Source organism: Hemitrygon akajei, chromosome 8, assembly GCF_048418815.1.
Source record: "Hemitrygon akajei chromosome 8, sHemAka1.3, whole genome shotgun sequence".
NCBI classification, from domain to species: Eukaryota; Metazoa; Chordata; class Chondrichthyes; order Myliobatiformes; family Dasyatidae; genus Hemitrygon; species Hemitrygon akajei.
Window position 1 is genome coordinate 16152654 of NC_133131.1, and position 24336 is coordinate 16176989.

The 24336-nt window shown below is 42.5% G+C and overlaps 1 protein-coding gene across 1 annotated transcript; it reads left to right on the forward strand.

Annotated features, from left to right (window-relative positions):
- The first annotated feature begins 1510 nt into the window (after positions 1 to 1510).
- LOC140731671 (TLC domain-containing protein 3A-like) lies at positions 1511 to 23584 on the forward strand. Its single transcript, XM_073053321.1, has 6 exons — positions 1511 to 1748; positions 2257 to 2505; positions 15208 to 15291; positions 16588 to 16789; positions 22749 to 22844; positions 22948 to 23584. Exons 2-6 carry the CDS (start codon positions 2384 to 2386, stop codon positions 23197 to 23199), a joined length of 756 nt encoding a protein of 251 aa, XP_072909422.1. The 5' UTR covers positions 1511 to 1748; positions 2257 to 2383; the 3' UTR covers positions 23200 to 23584.
- Positions 23585 to 24336: the final 752 nt, after the last annotated feature.

Sequence of the window (24336 nt, forward strand, 5' to 3'; positions counted from 1 at the left end):
GCTGTCACCTCCGTTGTAAACTTCTATGGAGCCGTCGATGGTTTGGGTTGTGACCCTTCATCAGGACCCTTTATTAGAATCTCTTGTGACGATGATTCGTGGTCATGTTAAAGTTTCTCAGGTCAGTTGAAAGACCTGATGTTAACGGAAGTGAAGCTGTGGGGAAGTGCAATGCAGCGAAAAGGGAACAACTCTACTCCAGCTGAAAGAATAAGCTTTTGCTTGTATTCAGAAACACCTTCTTCCCCTATGTCATCAGATTTCTGGACAGTCCATGAACACGGCCTCATTATTCCTTTTTCTTTGCACTTTTGATTTATTTTGTAATTCTAGCAATTTTTATGTCTTTGTAAAATTACTATAATTTTATAGTAACTTTAAAAATCACAATAAAAAAATTACTGCAAAATAATGCATTTCATGCCATTAAGAGAGTTATAAACATGTTACGTGGAAGGGCATTCGTTGCTTCCTCATCAAGCTGGCCAGATCTCAACAAAAATAAGTGAGGGAGACTATCAGAATGATCCTGTCTACTTCCTAAAGGCTGGTTTGAGACTGAAGTTGATCCAAGGCTAAAGCTCACTGTACCTTAGGTTATTATTATTTATGAGAAAAAGAATGAGTGAGAAAGAAAGGGGAGAGGAAAGAGATGGAAGAGAGAGGGAGAAAAGAGAGAGTGGAGAAAGGGGAGAGAGGAGAGAATAAAAAGAGAGAGGTGAAGACAGAATGAAATTTGTCTTTGGCACTCATGGTACAGAACTGCTTCACTTGGCAGAGTGAGCTTAAAGGGAAGGGAGTGTGGAAATGAAGACCAGCAGTATCAGTTTCTGATCCACCCACTCTGTCTGAAACATTATAGATGTTTAAAAATTTACCCTGGGATTATTAGCAATCACAATTTAGTTACAGGAATAACCTAAGGCAGTTTTATTATGAAATTCAAGTTGAGTACACTGGAAAGCAAAGAGACACCTTTCAGTGCATTTCCACACATGGAGCACAAATTGCGATGGAGTTAAAAGCAGGAATTTGTGGTAGTTTCCCAAAAAAACTCCTTGCACACAGTTTAAGAGCAAAGATATCTCCAGAATTTATTAACAATGCTGTCCTGGCCATTTCAACATTCATACTGCTTCTTCAGTGCAGCAGAGCATCCAGAGTTTCACAACAACGACAAAAAGATGTGCAGTGGGTTGAGAACTGATGTCTGCAAGAAAACCGGAAGGCCAGCTATTAAGAAATCTGCCCAGAGTGAGATATACATTCCTTAGTAATTCACAGGATACTGTGCTGCAATGTGTATTGTACAGATGACAAGGAACATTGTGTTCATTATGGAAGAATGTCTCTTCACTCAGGAATGTCTCTGTCTTTCTATTCCCCATTCTGGCTTCTCTCTTACCCCTTCTCTTCTCCTCACCTGCCCGTCACCCTCCTCCTTCCCTTTCACCTATGGTCCACTGCCCCCTTCTATCATTTCTCTTCCTCTTCACCCCTTTAACTCTTCCACATATCACCTTTGTGATCCTCATTTCACCCCCTCCCCTACCCAATCACTTTCCCACATCTGCTCTTATCAATCACCTGCCCCCCCCACTTTCTTATACTGGTTTCTGCCCACTTCCTTTCTAGTCCTGATGAAGGAGTTCAGCCCAAAACGTAGACTGTTGGCTCCTCTCCATAGACGCTGCCTGACGTGCTGAGTTCCTCCAGCATTTTGTGTGTGTTACTCTGGATTACCTCAGGTATATCTTGTGCTGCGAGAAAGAATGGGGACCCGGAGGGTGAACTTTGCTTTGAACGATTAAACAAGATGGATATGAGGACAGGTGGTCCACTTGACCCTCTTGTAGCTCAATATTGTGCGCACCGGAGAGTGGGGGGGGGGGGTGTAAAACTGGTCGTTTACGTCCCAAGTATTTTAATTCACTTTCTGAAAGATTTTTCATCATTTCAGGTGGACCCCCCCCCCCCAACATTAGGAGCAGATGTATTCGGATTTAAGTCTCCACCCAAATCTTTGGCCATTCTTTTGTCTCCACAGATGCTTCCCGATCAGCTGAGCTCGTCCAGCATCGTGTTGTTTTTTAAGCATCAGCAATCTGTCTATATATGAGGTCTCCACCCTGACTGAAAAAAAAAGATTATTTATATTCAAACTGTCTGAGAAGTGTATGTGTGGAGAGTCATTAGTAGATATCATGTGACCATCAATATTACAGCGATGACACTCAGGTCTTACTCTCATGACAGGTTTCAGCCCGCCTCGGGGCTTCCTGATTGACTATATTACTAGCTGGAAGAGCGTGTATGTGTCTGTGCCCCTCACACGGCAGAGCCACCACCTGGGCGGGCTTCGCATTCGCCTCCCAGACCAGAGATGTGGCATCTTGTGGCCCTCGGCTGCGTGTTTTTCCCGGGAGTCTTCGTTCTCACCCGGAGACTGGTGCACCGAGCGGCGCCGGCACTAACTGACGGGGAAGTCGTCCACTTCAGCGCCAGGTAAGTGGTAACTTCCACTCCAACCCGCAGCTTGCACAGCCGCCCGCTGCTGAACGGAATTGTAAAGGTGAACCCAGAACCCAAACTGAATTTCTCAGCTTGCAAGGCCAGTGTCTTGTCATCCCAGGTAAATCGTAAAGGGTTCGGCCACACGGAGTTACTCTGGAAGTGCAATCTTCACAGATACTCACCGTGACTAAAAACGAGTTTAAACGCTATTTGTCACATGTACAGCGAAATACGGCTTTCTGCGTTAACGACCGACACAGTTCAAGGATGTGTTGGGGGGGGGGGGGCAGCCCGCAGGTGGGGAATTCCCTACCGACTTCCAGTTGAGTAGAAGCTGGAGGGAGGAGGGGGAGGGGGTCTCCCTGGGCGGGAAGTCTGGGGATTTGGCTCACTGTTTTAAAATAAGGGATTCACACTGAAAAATGAGACTTCCTTGAAATTTCTTGTTATTCTTTGCGGAACTTTCTCTTCCAGGAAGCCTTCATCTGGTGAGACCATAGGTCATTATAGCATAGTACAGGACCTGTGGCCCACCATGTTCAACCTACTCTAAAATCAACCTAAACTTTCCCTCCTACAGAGTCCTCCATTCTCCTATCATCCGCATGACCCCTAATGTATCTGCCTCTAGGTTCCACACATCCATCACTCTCTGTTTAAAAATCTTACCTCTGATATCCCTGCCCCCCCCCCCCCCCACCCTATGCTTTCCTCCAATCACCTGAAAGTCATGCCTCTTGTATTAGCCATTTCTGTCCTTGGAAAAAAAGTCTCCCGGTTATTCATTGGTTATTATCTTGTTCAGCTCTATCAAATCACCTCTCATCCTCCTCTGCTCCGAGCCCATTCTACCTATCCTAGTCTTTTTATGCGTTGTCTTGCAGTTAGGTGACTTGCTTCTACGCCGTTTCTTTGAGAATTGGTGAGCTAACAAGGGACCCACAGAGAGAGGTAGGATGTGGTTAGTTCAGGGGTGATGTATTTCATCTGGGCTTTAGCTTCCAACAAGGAGACTCGGGGCTGTCAGCACGTCCAGCTGTTCCTTCCCTTTTTTGTTTTGGGCTAGGGGTTTACACTTTGACCCGGAGACTTTGAGAGCATCCAAGATATCTTCTCAGTCCATCTGGTAGTTTGTTGCCCTGACAGAGATCAGTAAGGAGTATCAATGGAAATGATAAGCAGTCGACGTTTTGCACTGAGAACCTCCATCAGAAATTACTCTTTATTCATTTCCATTGATACTGCCTGACTTGCTGAGTTCCTCCAGTATTTGGTGTGGATTTCCAACACCTGCAGAAGCTCTTGAGTTTATGATCAATAAGGAGTGCCTGTTCCAGAAGTCTGGCGACAGTCGTACTGACTGATGATGCATAAGCTGTGTTTCTGACTAAGCCGAAAGAATGGTGGTGACCTTCATCAGTCAAGGCATTGAGTTTAGGAGTCGGGGCATTAGCTTGGAGTTTTATGTTATTAGTAAGAAACTTGGAGCATTGTGTACGGTTTTGGTCACTTTTTTACAGGAAAGATTGCTAGGCTGGAGAGGGTAGAGAAGAGATTTACAAGGTTGCTACCTGGACTAGAGGGCTTGGGTTACAGGGAGAGAGGTTGGCCACACTGCATCTTTATTTCCTGGAACACAGGACAATGAGGGAGGGACCTCTTAGAAGTTTCTAAAATCACAAGGGGTATGGAAAAGATGGAGGGTCATAGACTTTTCCTCCGGGCTGGGGTATCCAATTCAAGATAGCAGGGGAGAGAATTTTAAAAACCTGAAAGGTAACTTCTTTGCACGGAGAATAGTGAGTACCTGGAATGAGCTGCCCAGAGGCAAGTGCAATTACAACATTTAAGAGGGATTTGGGTAGGTAGATGGAGAGGAGCAGCTTAATACAGCATGAAAACATTAATGTTGACCCATCTTGTCCATACCAACCATAGCATCCTCCTTTCTAGACCCAGTTGTCTGTGTCCGGCCCATAATGTTGCTCCGATTATATGATAATTGAATACATCACAAACAAATCTATCTCATAAATCAGAATCAGGTTTAATATCATTGGCTTATATTGTGAAATTTCTTATTATGTGGCAGCAGTACATCGCAATACTGTAATAATAATAAAAGCTATAAATTACAGTACACATATACATTTAAAAAGTTAAATAAGTAGTGCAAAAAAAAACAAGAAAAAGTGGTGAGGTAGTCTTCATGGGTTCAATGTCCATTCAGAAATCAGATGGCAGAGGGGAAGAAGCTGTTCCTAAATCATTGGGTGTGTGCCTTCAGGCTTCTGTATCTCCTCCCTGATTGTAGCAATGAGAAGAGGACATGTCCTGGGTGAGGAGGGTCCTTAATGATAGATGCTTTGAAGATGTCCTGAATACTTTGCAACGTCCTAGGATAATTGCAGGTTCCTTTTCCAACATTACATTGCTAAGGCTGCTCAGTGACTCTGGACATGGAATAGGAAAGACTTAGAGTCTAAGAAAGTCTGCGGTTTGATCCACCGTTGAGGTCACAGTGGGGCAATTACCCTGCAATTCTAGTTGAACCAAGGGAGTGATTAATGGAAAGGCGATTTTAAAAAAAGGAACTTCACGTGCAAGGAGCAGTTATGAACTGACTTTCACTGGCTGCACGGCTGATGAAAACATAACCAGCGACTTCAAAGGGAATTGGATAAACACCCAGTAAACTGAGTAACCTGGGGAATGAGAATGACTTCATTGCTTTACTAGGATCCAGCACTGACTCAAAGGGCCAAGTGGCCTCCTGCTGTGCCATAATAATCGCAAGATTTTGATGCCTTTCAAAACGTTGAAGAGTGATTCAGTGTTTGCTGCTCGTCTGTCTACTTGTTGACAGTCTCAGTTACGAAGTGCCAGAAGGTTGGCACTGTGCCTCGTGCCAACTGACTGATGATCTGCCAACGACGTCCATAGCCAGGAGGTCTTGCTCTGAGCTTGGGAGGCATTTGTGCGGCCTCCCTCAATCAGCTGATCTGACACAGGCGGCAGTGAATGAGTCACTCAGTCATTGTCCCGGGAGATCAAGGTCTCAGGCTGAGTGAGAGTGCCTAGCAACACATCTGCTCAGTCGCCCAGGCCTGACAGATGAGCGTGCCCTTGTGTTGAGACTGTCTGACGTCACAGACAATGGCAGATCATGCATACTCCACTAACACTTTAAAAATGATTGACAATTGAGCTTATGAGCAGATTACTTCTGAAATCTAAATAAATTTTGCTCCACTCTGCACGCACCTGAAAAAGACCGCCATCGTGGGATGCGAAACATTGTAGGCAATCTGTCTCTTTAAACAGAATACACTGTCCTGAGGGATTTAGCTCTACAAACAGAGTCACACACAATGATTGGAACTCCGTTGTAAGAAATAAAATTTTGTTAAGGTACACTCAGTGGCCACTTTATTAGGAACCTCCTGAACCTAAACTTTACTAATTCCTTTAAATTATGCTTCTGCTGCTGTAGCCCATCCATTTCAAGGTTCAACATAATGTGCATTCAGAGATGCCCTCCTGCAATCCACTGTTGTAGTGTGTGGTTATTTGAGTTACTGTCGCCCTCCTGTCAGCTTGAGTTTGTCTGGCAATTTTCCTTTGACCTCTCTCACTAACAAGGCATTTTCACCCACAGAACTGCCACTCGCTGGATATTTTTTTGTTTCTCACACCATTCTCTGTAAACTCCAGAGACCATTCTGTGTGAAATCAGCAGACTCTGAGATACTCAAACCACCCCATCTGGCACCACGGTCAATGTCACTTACATCACATTTCTTCCCCATTCTGATGTTTGGTCTGAACAACAAGTGGCACTCTGCATGCTTGTATGTATTGAGTCGCAGCCACGTGATTGTTTGATTAGATACTTGCATTAACGAGACGTACAGGTGTACCTAATAAAGTGGCCAGTGAGTGTTTCATTTCACATGATATCAATATCATTTTCTCTGGCATTTGTTTACGTCAGGGATGAAATGCTTCCACTCTAGTTTTGTGCAATTGGTGGAGGAGTCTTATGCGGGTGTTGTAGACCTTTTGTGGGTGTGGCGGGGGCACCTGGTTGGGAACAGGAGGGTGGGTTTTCTGTTTCTTCTGCTGTTCGTCTGCTTGGCCTCCACTTGGTCCCAGTGAAGAAACTCAAAGAGCTCAGTGCTTTTCTGGATGTTCAATCCCCGTTTTGAACAGTCATAGGCCAAGGAATCCCATGAAATTGTACTTTTCACAAGCCTTTAAGGAAAAAAGGCTTTGTCCACATTGCTGATGGGGGCGGCGTGGTAGCATAGTGGTTAGCGTAACACTTTTCATCACCAGAGATCAAAACGTCGGGGTGCAATTCTATTGCTGTCTGCAAGGAGTTTGTATGTTCTCCCTGTAGCTGCTTGGGTCTCCTCCAAGTGCTCTGGTTTCCTCCCACAATCCAAAAATGTACGGGATAGTTGGTTAATTGTCACATGGGTGTAATTGGGTGGTGTGAGCTTATTGGGCCGTAGGGGCCTGTTACCATGCTGTATCTCTAAATAAAAAGAAATGCAATTTTGGATTTTCATCATACTTGTTCCAGTTACTAATTTCACTGTTATACATTAACCAGCTGCTTAGCAATATTAACCAACTGTTATTAACTAACCAGGCTACTAAAAGGTGAAAGGAGAGTTTACTGTGATTAACTTTGCAAGGTATGATGGTAGACAGGCAATAGTTAGCACTTGAATAAATTATTAAAGATTATAGGTTAGTTTTATTTGTCACGTGTACAATAAACATCAACTCGTTTGCATCACATCAAATCAGCAAGTGTCACTATGCTTAGGGCACCAACGTAGCATTCCCACAACTTACTGACCCTAACCTGTACATTTTTGGAACATGGGAGGAAACCAGAGCACCTGGAGGAAACCCAAGTGGTAACTGGGAGAAAATACAAACTTCGTTAGCACAGTGGCAGAAATTGAACCCAATCAGCAATCACTGGTAGTGTACAACGATGCATTAACTGCTGTGCTATTGTGCTGCCCAAACTGCTCGATTCTGCATAAACTGTACTTTATAAATTCCTTTATGATAGAGAAATCCAAAAACTATGTGATTTGTCCATGGCTGACAAAATAAATTATCAGTAATAGTTAATCAAAAGACGAGTCTTAAAATGTTGCCAAAAATAACAGATGTGAACAGATGCAAGAAATAGCCAGTCTTGATGAAGGGTGTTGACCCAAAACTGACTCCATTTCCCTTCATAGATGCTGCCTGACCAGCTGAGTTCCTCCAGAGCCTTTTGTGCTGTGCCAGAAACAGCAAAAAGACTTGATGTTTTAGAATACAGCAATAGAAGACCAAGAAATTGAAAAGACAGATAGAACCTGAGAGTAGACTGGCAAGAAACATAGAAACAGCCTATAAAAATTTTCATAGATTTGTAAATATGAAATACTAGTGAAGGCAAATATAAGCCTCATATCCAAAGAAGCATTAGAATGTATTATGGGAAATAAGGACAAAGGAATTAAACAATTAACACACACAAAATGCTGGAGGAGCTCAGCAGGCCAGGTAGCATCTATGGAAAAGAGTAAACAGTCGACATTTCAGGCCGCGACCCTTTATCAGGACTGGGCATTAGGGATTAAACGATTACTTTGGATGAAGACATATAAATCCTGCCAGATATTTATTTATTATTTATTTTATTTATTGAGATACAGAGTGGATTAAGCCCTTCCATCCTTTTGAGCTGTGCCGCCCAACAACACTCCAATTTAATCCTAGCCTAATCACGGGACAATTTACAATGACCAAATAACCTAACTGGTATGTCTTTGGACTGTGGGAGGAAACCGGAGCACCTGGAGGAAACCCATGTGGTTACGGGGAGAACATGCAAACTCCTTACAGATAGCAGGAAATGAACCTGTGTCGCTGGTACTGTAAAGCATTGTGCTAACCACTACACTACAGTGTTGCCCCATATATTACTGTTATCAAGGGTGCAGTAAGAATTGTATGAGGCTTTGGAGAGACTGAATCTCAAATATTGTGTATAATTTTTTTTCTCCTTATCAGAGAAACGAAGTACATCACCAAAGTGGGTGTGTGGCAGAGGTTGACTAGACAGTTTGCAAGGATGACAGGTTAGCTTTTGGAGGAGAGAACAGATAGACTGAAACTGTATCCTTCAGCATTTAGAAGAAACTATCTCATCATAGGTTAATAAAAAAGTTAATAAAAATTGTGACAGGCTGGATGCAGGGAGGATGTTTCCACTGCCTGAAGAATGTTGGATCAGGGAACACAACTGGAGAATAAGAGGTAGATTGTTTAGGAGTAAGGTGTGTTCTTTCGTTGCCTTTTCAACCTTTAGAACTATCTAACACAAAGGTCAGAGCCAGCATCAGGTTTAGTATCACTGGCTTATATGGCGAGAAATAATTTAACACTAAAGGTTCTGCAAAGTGCTGGAAATCCAGAGTAAAACATACAAAATGCTGGAGGAACTCGGCAGGTCAGGCTGCATCTGTGGAACTGAATAAACAGTCAACTTTTCGGGCCAAGACCCTGCAACAGGACTGGAAAGGACGGTGGGGGGGGGGGGGGGGTGGAAATGTCAGAGTAAGAAGGTGGGCAGAGGGGATGAGCTCAATCTAGAAGATAATAGGTGAAACCAAGTGGGTGGGGAAGGGGGGTGAATTAAGAAGCTGGGAGGTGATTGAAGGAAAAGGGAAATGGCTGAAGAAGAAGGAATCTGATAGGAAATGAGAGTGATAAGCAGGTGTGAAGAGAAGAGGTAAGAGAGTGGCAGAGTGGGGAATGGAGGAAGGGAGAAGGGGAGAAATTACCAGAAGTTAGAGAAGTCGATGTTCATGTTGCTTTGCAGCAGCAGTACAGTGCAAAGGCAAAAAATAATTTCAGCATTTGTGCCATAGGGTTCATCGACAGGCTGTGTGGGTTTCTGTCGGGGTACAATGAAAGATGTATTTTTAATATGTTCTCATCTACCATAGGTTAAGAATCAAGACTTGAGCGGTTAAGTTGAAATGTTGCAGTCTCTTTAGTAGCATGTGCTTATAGAGTTAGCTAACAGTTATGAATCAGAAAGATGACTGGTTGACCCATTGGGTCTACTCTGGATGTTTGTGGATCAATCACACCTGCTCCTGGTGCACTCCCAAAATCTCTTCATTCATTTCAGATTCTGATTTATTATTACCGACTTACAAAATGTAAAATTTGATGTTTGCGGCAGCAGTACAGTGCAAAGGTATAAAATCATCATAAATTACAAAATAAATAGTGCAAACAAAAGGATTAATGAGACAGTGTTCATGGATTCATGGACCGTTCAGATGTGTGTGGAAGCTCAGCTTTTGTTTATGTAAATCAGAGATCCAAGATTTCTGGATGTGAGGGGAATCGAGGGAAATGAGGATAGTGATGGAAAGTGATGTTTGAGGTCGAAGGTCGGCCTGACTGTATGACGGACAAGCCTGCAGGGACAACAGTCTATTTTTACACTCCTATGTTATCTTATCAAAAGCGTGAAATCTTATAAATAATACAGATGATCCAGATTGTAAGCCCTTGAGAGGCAAGAAGTTATCTGTTGTTTGTCTAAGCATGATAGAGCAACATATGTAATATGAGGATATGTTGAGCGAGCCAGGGCTTTTCTCTTGGGAAAGGAGGATGAGGGGTGACTTGATAGAGGTGTTTAAGATAGATCAAGCGCACAGCCAATTACTTTTTCCTAGAGTGGAAGTGGTTAATATGAGAGGGCATAATTTTACGGTGATTGGAGGAAAGTATAGGGGAGGTGTGTCGGAGGTCAATTTTTTTTTACACAAATGTGCTGCTGGGGTGGTGGTGAAGCAGATACATTGGGGAGATTTAAGTGACTCTTAAATAGGCAAATGGATGAAAGAAAAATGGAGGGTGATGTGGGAGGGGAATTCAAGGGAGACCATATTTGCTGCAAACAATCCGACAGGATGCACTGACTTTAAAGTACAAATAAAATAACTTCTTAACTTCCTTATTCTGAAAAAAGGAGATGTGGAATTTTCACATTCTGCAGGAAGGTACAACACTGTGCAGAAGTTTGCCTAAGACTTTTGCACAGTACTGTAGTAATTTTATGTATTGCACTGTACTGCTGCCACAAATAAATACAGATTTCATGACGATTGTGAGTGATGATAAAACTGATTCTGATTTGGGTCTCTGTTGTGGACTGAGAGTGGGAAGGGGACAGGGTGAGGGGAATCATGGTTGGGAAAAGGGGAAGGGAGAGGGAGGGATGCAGGAAGCACCAGAGAGACATTCTGTAATGAGCAATAAGCCAGTTGTTTAGAGTCAAATGAACTTGCCTGGTGTCTCAGAGGTGGGTGTATCTGCACAATGCCATCCCCCACCCCCTGGCACCCCTCCTGTGCCACCTGTCCCACGCTCCTCCCATGGCACTTCACCCTGGCTATTCCCAACATCCTTTGCTCCATTCTACATCAACAAATACAGTACTCTGCAGAAGTCTTGGGCACCCTAGCTATATATATGTGCCTAAGAATTTTGGCCAGTACTATATTGTACCCTAGCTACAATACAGTATGTAAGCCTTTTGCACAGTACAGTATTGTACCCTACCTATATACTGTATATGCATCTAAGACTTTTGCACGGTATTGTATGAGGATGTATTTAGATATTTTTATAGCTGTAAAGGGTAAGCATCTAAACTTGTTAAGCAGTCAAAATTAATTAAGGTCTAATATTCTGGGAGAAAATACAGATCAGCCATAGTCTTATTGAATGCCAAAGGAGGTTCGATGGACCAGATGATCTACTCCTGTGCCTGTTTCTTATATCAATGAATAGGATACAGGAAAGTGGGGATATACAAGTGAGGAAAGGATGAAGAATTTAGGTCTATTTTCTCTTAGGAAAAGGAACTTAAGGTGTGACCCAATAAATGTCTTTAAAATGTAGAACGGACGTTTGCATTTGTGGGGAAACTGTAACTGGATGCCACCAGTATAAGATCATCGCCATGAGGTCAAATAGACAATTCAGAACAAATTCCTTTGTCTGAAGAGTGGTGGGAATGTGGAACTCATTCCAAGAGCGAGTGGTTGTGGGAAATAGTTAAGCACATTTAAGGAGAGTCTGGACAAGCCAAGGAGCAGGAATGGAGTAGAGGAGTATTTTGATAGATTTAGGCAGGGAAAGAGGGAGCAGAGCTTCCACTAGGGAATGAAGGACAGCATGGACTGGTTCCACCAAATGGCCCCTTTCTGATGCCACACATTTAATGTAATACATCAATTAACATAATATCTTATTCTCTGGCTTATGTTGGCCAGCATCACCCAACCATTTTGCTGCGAGAGTACTAGAAACATTGATCAGGTAAGGCAGCGACTCTGGAGAAAGACAACGAGCTAACGTTCCTCTAGTTCTGACAAAGAGTTTTTTCTCTGAACTGTTAACTCGGTTTCTCTTTCCACAGATGCTGCCTGATCTGTTGAGTATTTCCAGATTCATTGTTTTTTTTACTTCAGTTAACATTGCTAATCCTGTTTCAGAATAAAAGCACACAGCTTTAAGATGCAGCAAATCAGGGACAGAAGGAGAAAAGGGCAAGTTTGTGAGGTGAAAAGTAAAGATGTATTTGACGAAAATAAAAATGGCTCCATTGCAAAGAGTGGGTGCTAATAGAACAAGCAGAAGTGCCGGAGAAGGTGAAAATGGGAATTATTTGAAGTTGTTAAACTGGATTATTGCTGTTCTTCTTTCCACCTCCCCAAATCTTTCTTGATTTTTGTTGGTTTCTGTCCAATGCTCCCTCTAATTTGTAATGACCAATGTGCACAAAAATCCTGTGCTGTGCAATTTGCCCAGTGACAGCAACATGTGCGCACTTAATTATTGATCCAATAATTTCTTCAAAAAAAAGTTATAAACAAGCCAGTTCTAAAATCCGCAGATAAATCATCGCAACCTCCATGTTGTCAACACTATCCGCATCACAAACCAGAAAAGGAAATTTGATTGCGTATGATCGTAAAATATACTTAACATGCCAACGAGGTATTGGTAAACTTTTGTGCCCGGTTTAAGTTTGTTTGTGTGCAAAAGATGTGTGTATGTTCACATGCGTACAACTTACAGGGAACATTGTTTCTGTCTGTCACTTACAAGAGAAAATCAGTTCCTGTATTCCTAGAACTCCTGTACTGCTATGGTAATAGGTATTTCTAAAACCTGAAGTAATTTATTGGATTATTCAACAGTCCTATTGCATTCATTTTCTGAAAATGAAAAAAACCTCCAGATGCTGAAAGTCTGAAAGAAAAACAGAAAATGGTGGAAAATCTCATTAAGATGGGCAGCATCTGTGGAAAGAGAAACAGAATAAATTTTGCCAGTCAAAGACCATTTGACAAAGTGGCATGCTGAGTGTTACCAGCAGTTTCTATGCAGTCTCTTTCTGGTAACTCTGCTATGACAAGCCATTATTTATTGAGATACAGCCCTTCAAGCTGCACTGGCCACAATCCCCACTTTTAGCCCCAGCCTAGTCACAGGACAACTCACAATGACCAATTAACCTAATAACCAGTATGTTTTTGGACTGTGGGAGGAAACCAGAGCACCCACACTGTCGCGGAGAGAACATATAAACTCCTCACAGGCAGCAGCAAGAATGAAACCCGAGTTGCTGGTATGGGAAAGCATTGTGCTGACCACTGCCCTACAGTGTCAGCCCCATTTATCTATTGATCTCAATATAACTCAACTGGCATATAATTTAAGTGAAAATGTAATCTTCTGTCAACTATCAGGGAAGAAAATAAATAAGTTACTAACTGGCATCTCCAGGTACATTGAGGCTTGTGAGACTCAATTCCAGTAACTAAAAAGTGCACAAAGTTTTTATATTTTAGCTGCTGTTTTATCCTCTAATTTTTACCTTACTTATTGCTGTTCATCACAGGAAGAACCAACAATGGAACTGTCCCAGTCAGAGCTAAGCACTATGACTCCCCCATTATCACCACTTACCTCCTGCCCACTGTTTCCCTGGTTGAATATGGAAGTGAGACTGTGGTCACAGTCCAAACACTGACATCCATGAGGTTTTGTGGAATGTAGATGTGAAAGTACGTCCCCCTTGGTTCCTTGTTGCCGCGTTTGTGCATAACATCATCTGATCTGTAGGATAGAAGTTTCACAGCTCAGTAGTGGTATCCTTTAGAATCCTATATTCATGCCCGCTGTTTTTAATTTTCTGTAAATGATCTGCAGACCTTTCACGTTATCATTCGGCAACCACTATCTCAATGTACGTTAATAGAGATGTCCAGATGAAGATTCTCAGCCTCGAAAAGCAACCATTTATTTCCCTCCATAGATGCTGCCTGATCTACTGAATTCCTCCAGCATTTTGTGTGTGTTGCTGTAGCTATATTCCCGATTTTTTTTTACATCATGGACTCCTACTGTTAACCAAGGGGACCATGGACCCCAAGATGGGAACCCCTGCTATATACGGATGGTCCTCTGCTCAGTTCCAAGGAGTCACCTCTTCCAAGAGCAGCTTGCATTTAATTAGCACCTCTAACACAGTACTTTGCAGCAGCAGCAACAACAAATTACGGAGCCAGTTTAGCAAATATTAGGGCAGAAGACCAAAATTTTGGCCTCAGAGACAGTTTTTTGGCAGCACATTATGGAAGGGACAAAGAGACGGAGGTACTTGGCAAAGAATCTGCAGAACAGGGGGTTTGGCAGCCACGAGCATTCCGGCCAGTGGCGGACTGCTTAAATTTAGGGAAGAACAGGGTGCCAGAATTAGAGAACTTTGCAAGTCATCAGGAGTTCCTTAATTTCATGAGCCACAGAGTCTCCCTCAGCCTTTGGTGATGCTAACCACCAAAGAGTGCTGTTGCAGGAAAGCTGCATCCATTGTCAAGGACCTCTCCCATTCAAGCCATGCTTTCTTCTCACTGCTACCATCAGGAAGGAAATACACGAGCCTTAGATCCCACACTATCAGGTTTAGGAACAGTTATTACCCTACAACCATCAGGCTCCTGAACCAGTGGGGATTACTTCACTCACCTCGACACTGAACTAATCCACAACCTGCAGACTCACTTTCAAGGACTCTACAGCTCAAATTCTCTGTATTATTTATTTATTATAATTTCCTGGGGGTTTTGTTTGTATTTGCACAGTTTGTCTTCTTTTGTATATTGGTTGTTCATCAGTTTTTGTTTATGTGTAGTTTTTCATTCATTCTATTGTGAATACCCATAAGAAAATGTATCTTGGGGAGGTATATGGTGACGTATATGTACTTTGATTTTTAAAAAAAACTTATTCGGAACTTTGAACCTGTGAGAAATTTGCCCAGGTGTTATAAGTTCATTGTTACCCATCACCAATTCCATAGATAAATGACAAATCTGATTTTGAGCCCAGAAACATCAGACAAAGAGTGAAATAAAAATACAAGTTGAAAAACAGATACTGTCTTAGTGTGGATGCTGTACGAGGGAGATGATTCGTCAGCAACCACTACCAAGCAAGTAAATAATCTGCATGTCCATGATTGCAAAAAGTGCTTGAAGGAATCCACAGTGACACTCTCCATTTCTTTTTGCTGGTCATCAGAGTCGTCTCCTCGGTCCAAGCTGTGATGGCAACATTCTCTGGCTACGTAATCACATCCTCCTGCAACCATGTGATGAAAGATAGGTAAGAAGGCTGGGGCTGCACGATGTGCAGTTGTTACGTAACTTTGGATAAAAGATTCCAAAATAAAGATGGATTATTATCGGAAGGTACAGGTCTGAAACAGTCCACTCAGCTGAACTAATTTGTGCTCCATTTTCTAACCTCCACAAATCCATCCTCACTGACCACTGGTGTAATTCTCCACTCCTACAAATTCTTGTCTATCTTCCCCATTAATGGATCTCTACTTTTTGCCTCAATAAATTCTGCCTTCTCACCATTCTCTGGGTAATAACTCTGGAATAATTAGGTAAAGCTCAGAATGCTGTGGGTCAAAGGCAGGCACTTTGGCTGGCAAAGAAAAGTTTCATCAAAGGGCCTGTTTCTTTGCTGCATAACTCTATGACTACAGATATCTCATCTCTATACCTTAAATTATTTTGAGCCATTAGTTTATTTTGAGTGTCTAGTTTTCCTGAATCTACTAGTATAAACATGTCTTCAAAACCTATTTCTATTAAATCAGAGGACATTGAGCAGTAAAATTGAAGTCCTATTAACTTTTTTCAAGAGTTTAAACTTCTTCCTTCCTAGATACTAATTATACATTATATTAATAATACTAGCCCTCAGGGTGACTATTATTGGTCAAGAGTGAGCTTAGAAAGATTTATTATTGCACCTTTCATGACCGCAAGCTTTGCAAAACCCACTGAAGCCAATGAAGAATGCAGAGAAGGTATTTCACAGTTGATGGCTTCACAATAGAGCCAGCCTAGTTCTACGTACATACCTAGCCTTGAAGAACACAAGAGCCTAAGGCCACACTATCGGTTTTAGATGACTATTGCAGCATTGGGAGTGAAATACAAATCTTCCAATAAATGCAGTTTAATTACTCCTAGTCTCAGGCTGAGCATTTGATTACTAAATCAACAGATTGTGTGAACAGCAATTTATTTGAGAGTTTCTTGCCCCGAGCTAGAAAGATCTGAGCTGTCTGTTACAAACTCATTTGTCGTGTGATCCTCCAACCACAAGACTGAGGTATTATTGCATTGAACAATGGCTAAGGAAATTTATTAAAATGGATTTACCTGTAATAATTAACATTCCCTGAGCTTGAAAGGGAGGTGCCGGAATATTTGCATTGGTGAAATCATGGCATACACTAAACCGAGATTGAGAAATTGCATTTTGAACACCTTAAAAAGACTAGAACTCTACAATCATACAGCATTTAACCCATTTTGTATAGCTGACTGCGAAGTTGTTCTGATACTAAAGATTAATTGTGTATTTGTTCTTTGTCCCCAGCCACTGGATTTCTAAAACCTATGTATTATTTGGAGCACCATACATGGTCTATGATATTTATGCCATGTATCTTTGTCACTGGTACAAGCACAAGGAAAAGCAAAGTTCATCCTTCAGCATTGTGGCAGGCTTCCTGAAGAAAAATCCCTTGATCATACTGCACCATCTTGTCCTGTTGCTTGTCTGCTTCCCTATTGTTATGGTAAGGTTTTAACATCTGTTCATCGTGTGAAGAAATATCTTATTTGGTGTATTTCACTGTTAGGTATATATTGGCCAATCACTGCCAACTTGACCAAGTGATGTATGTCGAAAGCATTTACAAAGGTCTCAGGAGACATGGATAATGTGTGAGATGCAGTTGAGGATTTTTGTAAGTTCATTATTCTGTTTACACCTTAGCAACATTCTGCTAAGCTACCACGCATTTAAAGCTAGTACATGTTTCACATGGGAAGTCAGCAGACAGGTACCCATTTCAATTCAGACTACCTCATGCTGATGCTTAATGGAGAACGGAGATGTGAAGGAACTTCTGGCATATAACTTGCTTTCCAATCTGAATCATGCACAATGGCTACTTTAATATGTGCACTCCCTCTCTCTGCTGCCCGTAATGCCACAGGTATTCATGGCAGCAATGAAGGTCCTCCATCTCTGGCGGCGTTCAGGGCTTCCTTCATCGTGTCGGTAGCTCGGCTTTCGCTACTGTCAATCATGCAAGTCCCAGGTGGAGACTCAGGAACACCATCGGACGCAGATGTAGAAGGATTCCGCATTGCTGTTTCTGTAACAGTTTTGTTTTTACCAGTCAGGGTTGTCGGTCTTGAGCTGAACCCCCCCCCCAAACCTGGAGGACCGGTGGACCACTCTCAGTCTGACCTCTACCCTTTGACCAGTTTGACATGGGTGACCCTACCAAGAGCCAAAGCACTAACCCCTGACTCCAGCCAACATAGCTCGCTGAGTCATTGAGGCATGCAAGCCTCTAAACCACAACAAGTTTCTGGTTCTCTTGGAGGAAAATGTGCATTCATGTACTATTAAATTATATTTCATCCTGGGTAGAGTGGATAAACACATATCTCACTTGGCTGAGGTTCCAATGGTGTCTGGTCAGCTGGAGCTTGGCAATGTGTTGGGTGTGGAGAGAAAATTAGATAAGTCAACAATGTCTTGTAGTTGAAACAATCTATGAAGGTATTATAAAGGTCTAACGTGTATGAAGAGGAAATATGTTTTTTGTTAAGAGCAATGCAAAACTCAGGTCCAGAAGGCTTGAGACAGAGTAAGACAGAGTAACTGCCAATGCTGAATTATGCAAGAGGATATTGTCCATTGTGTAACTGGAGCGTAGGCTGTTTTGCAGTTCTTAATGTTGAGACATTGTTTGCATATGGTGAGTGGTGGTGGCATGTAATCCCAGGAAGATTTATTAGAAATTTAAACAGGAGTGCTGACAGTGGGAGCTATAATGTCCAAGTCAGGACTATTGTCATGTGCACATACTGTATACGGTGAGGTACAAGTACAGTAAAAAACTTACTTGCAGCCACATCATAGGCATACCAGAACAGACAACACATAGAATATAAATTATACAAGACAGTGGAGACAGAGAGAAAAGAAACTGCAAAAAAAAGACACAGAGACAAGTCCTTGGAAGTGCAAGAAGTAGTCAGTGGTGTTCTAATGCCTAGGTAGGGTTGGATTTGTACAAGTCGGTTCAAGAATCTGATGGTTGTGGGAAAGTACGGTAGCTGTTCCTGAACCTGGGGGGTGGGGCACTTCAGGCTTTGGTACCTCCTGCCTGATGGCATAATCGTTTGTTCTACCTTCAGTTCCTCTCCTAGTAAAGTGTAGTAACTTCTACTTTAAAAAAGGACCACTCGACAATTTCACAGCCAAAAAACCATCTTTATCTGGGATGGCAAACGACATTTACAATACAGAGGCTTTCAGGTAACTCGTGCGATGTGGGTGGTGGAACTACATCCAGTGCATACCAGAGTAAAACCCGGAACCAGCCTCCTTTTAACAACAGCTTCCCAGTTAGTATTAACTTACCATGTCTCTCGAGACTGACGGATGCCACACACACACACACAGACTTTTAATAATAAAGTCTCTGAGTAAACTTAAAGCACCTCCCATCCCAGCTCTTGTTGGCATCAAGATATGGAAGTTACATTATCTTGCCTGATAATATTCCTTGCTCCCATTAAATTCCTTGGTACTTTGCCAGGAACTATTCACTCTGGCTACCTCCAGGTTCTCATCTAAATGGTCGTTTTTCATCTCTCAGCCAGATAGTAAAGGGCTTTTGAACTATGGGAGACATCGAAGGTAAGCTTCACTCCTTCAGGTTTTCAAGGAGCAACAATCCAGAGAATGTTAGCTAATTCTCCAACTAAGGGACGACTGAGGGCAAACTGCGGTTAACTGAGATTGAGGAATACGGAACAGGCACTGTTTGATCACATCTACACAGCCCGTGTCCTAAACAAACCTGGCCATTGGAAGAAAGGCAGACAAACATTCGTGCATACCTCTCTGAAACTTCTCGTTGCATTTCACATACAGTGAATACTTATTACTTTGTTAAATGTGTGTGTTTGCACAAGATTCTGCAACAACGAGGCTCATTAGCTTTTACTGATGCTGGCTGGAGGAAGAATGTTTGTTGGGAACACACTTAGAATCACAGAAATTTACTGGGTTAAAGGAGACTATAGAGTTTCCTTTGGCCAAAATGGATGACCTGATGGGCAAGTTTTTACTTAGAAGTTAATGGGTATATGGAACAAGCTGTCAGAGGAAGTGGTAGTGGCAGGTACAGCATTTAAAAGCTGTTTGAATAGGTTCATGTCTGCGCTGGTGGTGTAGTGGCCTCTGCACCTGGACTTTGAAACAAGAGGTCATGGGTTCGAACCCAGCCAGCTCCTTGCACAAGTTTCACTTGTGCTGGATTGAGCATCAAGCTACCAACTCTGCCTCATAAAACAGACAAACACTGCCCGATGCACCACTTGAGGTGCGGGGAGGAACTTAAATAGGTTCACGGCAGGGGTTCCCAACCTGGAGTCCGTGGACCCTACGGTTAATGGTAGCAGTCCATGGGGTAAAAGGGATATGGGCCGATCTCAGTAAAATCAGATTGGCTGAAGTAGGCAACTTTGTTGGGCAGATAGGCCTGTTTTTGTGCCATTTTACTCTATGACTATATCCCCATAACTGTAGGCTTCCCCCATTCTCAAACTCTCGATCCATTGAAGTTCGTCAAGTGTTAATCCAGACCCCTGTTCATTGCAAAGATGGTTTGTGTCTTTTCAAATGGTGACTTCCAAATTCTCACTTTCCTTTAAGTGAAAAGAAAAATATCCTCAGCTCCCCTTTAATGTTTCCACCAAACACGACAAGCTCGTGGAGCTGTGTTGAACAAGGCTCCTACGCACCAACTTTCCAATGGCAGCACTGATAGTCTAGGCTGCATGCCTCAGTCCCTGTCTGGAGTTTGAACCCACAGTGTTCATGCTCAGGAGCTGGGAATACTGCCAAGTCAGCAAATAACAAAGGACCCTTTGATCCAAAACCATCATTATTCTCTGACCTTACTTAAACCAAAAAAATTGAGGTTATTACCAGGTGCTTACTTTAACCTCTTGGCTTGAAAATTAGATTTGTTTGCATGGCATTTGCTATGAATTGTTTAACATCTGAACATGCATTTGATTCACCCAAACTGGAGGGAAATCCCTTGTGTTTATTTCCGACACTGAGCACAAACTCTTCCAAAGGAAAAAAATCCCTCCTCGCCACAGACCCTTTCAGAAATGTACTGAATCAATCACATCTCCTCATAGCAAATGACTACAAGGTGGAGACTCAGGTTTTCCCCAGTCAACAGGAAGATTGTAAACCCATAGAATGGGAGGAAGCTTGCAGGAAATGGAACTCAGCAGGTCGAGCAGCATCTGTGGGAGAAAATGAATTGTCAATGTTTTGGGTCAAAACCCTGCATCAGGTTTCAATTCCTTTCTCCAATAGATGCTGCTGATGCGTTCTCCAGCAACTTGTCTGATGATCCAGATTCCAGTATCTGCAGTTTCCTGTATCTCTATTCATAAACTGGCTCTGGACACAAGGCCCTGGACTCCATTCCTGGCTCCCTTCCCACTGTGACCCACGACCGGTTTCCCATCCATACAGTCCCGTGTCCTGGCTCCTCTCCCAGTGGGCCCTCATCACCGGCTGGCCTCCTGGCAGGCTTCGTCCCTGGTTCCCCTCACGATGGTCCCTGCATGCAGGCTCTCCTCCCGACGGGCCTGTCTGCAGCTCTGCCTCCAACATTTCTCGGTTATGCTTAACAGTTTGACAGCTCTCATTCAAAACAACAGAGGAAGCCAATCCATACAAACACATTGTATGTCACAATCTCAGAAAGTGAAGGCTCTTTAAAAGCATTTAAAATGCATACAGATTTAATAATACAAGTTGCAAATCCTTGATTAATATCTCAGAATTTGTTACTTACTTAGACTATCAGTTTGCATTGTCACTGATTGTCTTGGTTTCAAGCTTCGCTACGATAGCTGATATTGTGCGCTGTTGGCTCCAACACGTGAATATTTTACCACCTGTGATGTTTTGAAAGAAAGCGTCAGAAAAGTGTTTTGCAAGATTAGTTGAGTGCATAAGTTCTACACTAATAATCAATAGTTTAGTTCTCTTACAAAGCTTATTTTGTTGAATATTACAGTCACACAGAATTCATTTAAAACAAGCAAAAGTATAACTGGATGTAAGAACAAAATAGGTTTAAAAGGTTAAAGGCTCTGGTAAAAGGAACCTAACACAACTCTAAAAGCTGGATAATTGTTTTGGTAGGGGCTAAGGATGTGGGTGGGCGGGGTCAGTCACGGTAGGAAGACAGTCTTGAAACCAGTGCAAGACACAGTGGGTGGGGTGGGTGGAGAGAGAAATAAAACTGCAGATCTGGAATCTAAAACAAAAACCAGAGATGCTGGAAGAATTCAGCCAGTTAAGCAGCAGAAGCAAGTTAATGTATTGGGCTAGGAACCCTTACTCAGGACTGAGGAGGAGAGAAAGCAGGTTGTTAATGGTGTGAAGTGTGGGTCAAGTTGGGCAGTCTGACTCATGGAACAGATCAGAAATGATCTGAGAAATGATCAAATGAAAGAGAAAGGGGAGTAGAATGGCTAACACAATGTCCAGTCCTGATGGAAACAGAGAGGAAGAGGAAGTTATCTGAAGTTGGGGAACTCGTTATGACATCCTCCAGGCTGCAATGTACCTGGACTAAAATAAAAGAGGTGCTGTTTCTGTTTCAACGATATTGGCTGAGATGGAAAGATCATATTGGACTCAGTTCTGCTACACCTGAACCCAGAATGAAGCATTCCGTTCCATGACATCAGAGATGTCTTCCTTCTTCAAAGAATGGGGTATCCCTTCCTCCACCATTGATGCTGCCCTCAGCTATATCTGCTCCATTTCCCAAACATCCATGCTCACCCCATCTTCTTACCACCTTAACAGTCATGGAGCTCCTCTTGCCCTCACCTACCACACCATGAGCCTCCGCAACCTCCAAGGGTGGAGGAGCAACACCTTATATTCCGTCTAGGTAGCCTCCAACCTGATGGCATGAATATTGATTTCTCCTTCCAGTAAAAAGACTTCCCTCCCCCTGCCCTCATCTTCTATTGCTTCCTCTGACCTCTTACCTCTTCTCATCTGCCCATCACCTCCTTCTGGGTGCCCTCTCCTTCCCTTTCTCCTATAGTCCACTCCCCTCTCCCATCAGATACTTTCTTCTCAAGCCCCATAACTTTCCTTCCTATCTGGTTTCACCTATCACCTACCAGCTATTCTTCTCACCCCCCCCCCACCCCACTGTCTTATTCAGGCGTCTTTCCCCTTCCTTCCCAGTCCTGAAGAAGGGTCTCGGGCTGAAACATCAGCTGTTTGTTCATTTCCATGGATGCTGCCTGACCTGCTGAGTTTTTATTTGTGTTGCTTTGGACTTCCAGCTTCTGTAGAATTTCTTGCGTTTAAAAGATCTAACACTTGTTTGCTTGACAAAGTACAGGTAAATCTATTTACTTTATTTAACATTTGATTTACTTTAAAATTTGCAGTTTTATACCAAAGACCTGGGCGATTTCTTCCTGGGATGCCTTTTCCTGGCAGAGCTGAGCACGCCGTTTGTCTCTTTTGCCAAAATACTCAGTCAGGTTTGTATCATTAACCATGTACAGAAAATGGAAGATAAATGTTGCATGTTACAATAGGGCCAGTAATAAATTATTTTAATTCTATGTTTAATTTCATAAACAGCTGAAAATGCAGGACACACTGCTATACAAGGTCAATGGCATCATCACTTTGGTGACTTTCTTCATCTGCCGTATCCTCGTGTTCCCCTTCATGTACTGGGCCTATGGAAGGCAGTATGGCATCCCCACCCACAAGGTACCTTTCCACATACCTCGGCACTGCACCTTTGCCAACGCCATGCTTATGGCTCCTCAGGTTTACTGGCTCTCTCTAATCGTCAAGAAGGCAGTGAAGACTGTGAAGACTGATTGATGCAACAACAGGACACCATTCCCTCGCACGAGCCACGGTCTTCCTGTGGGAATGCAACAGATGATTTCAACTTCAGAAGTATTTCATGGTGTACTATTTTAAATATTGGGACAATTTTACCAAGCCATGAAGTCAGGTACAGCTGAATTTCTGCTCTGTGCTTCCTGACAGTTCCAGAGACTTTTTAAAAATTACACCAGTTTGTATTTTGGTAACTTCAATAGATTCTGTTCTATTAAATGTAAGGTGATTTTAAAGTTATAAACAAGCCTGCAAAAGCCATCCACCAGCTTGGACCTGGTGGAGGCTAATGGATGTAAACTTGAATCTATGCAGTTCAAATATTTGTTATGATAAATATTTATATAATAAAAATTATAGCTTTTAAAATGATGAAATATCCAAATGAGTCCTTAACTCTCTATTGGTGAAAAGACCTAATGCTTCACTTCAATAGATGAACGAATCAAGTTTATCAGCAATATAAATCCATGGGAATAAAGCCATTTGTTTTTCCCCACCGCTGAATAAAATCCAATTCACACTGCCCACTGAAAACAAAATGGATAAAATAATACCCTGTTGGGATTCATTCACAGTAGTTGTATTACAAGTCAGCGGGTCGTAGTCAAACCAGAATCCGAGTTGAAAATCAAAACTCCTCGTGCCAGAAATCTGAAACAGAAACAGAAAATGGTGGAAGTGCTCTGCAGGTCACACAACATCTGAGGAGAGAGAAAAGGTGTTTGCGTTTCAGGCCAATCAATGATCTCTTCGTCCTGAGCATAATCCCATTTCATTAAATAGTTGGTATTGTTAATGAAATGGTTTTGATATAACAAACATGAGAAAATCTGCGAATGCTGGAAACACACATAACTCGTAACTTGATGAAGGGCCTCAGCCTGGAACATCGACTGTTTACTCTTTTCCATATGAGCTGCCTGGCCTGTTGAGTTCTTCCAGCATTTTGCTTGTGTGGTTGTGAAGTAATGCTCGCTGGGACTTAAACTGAACTATTTGTGCATGTACTATCCTCAGGATAGAACTTCAGGATGAATGGGGATGTTCAAAGGTATCCTACTGCTGGTGTTACTCTTGGGGTGACGAACAATGTATAACTGCTGTGGGTGGGCG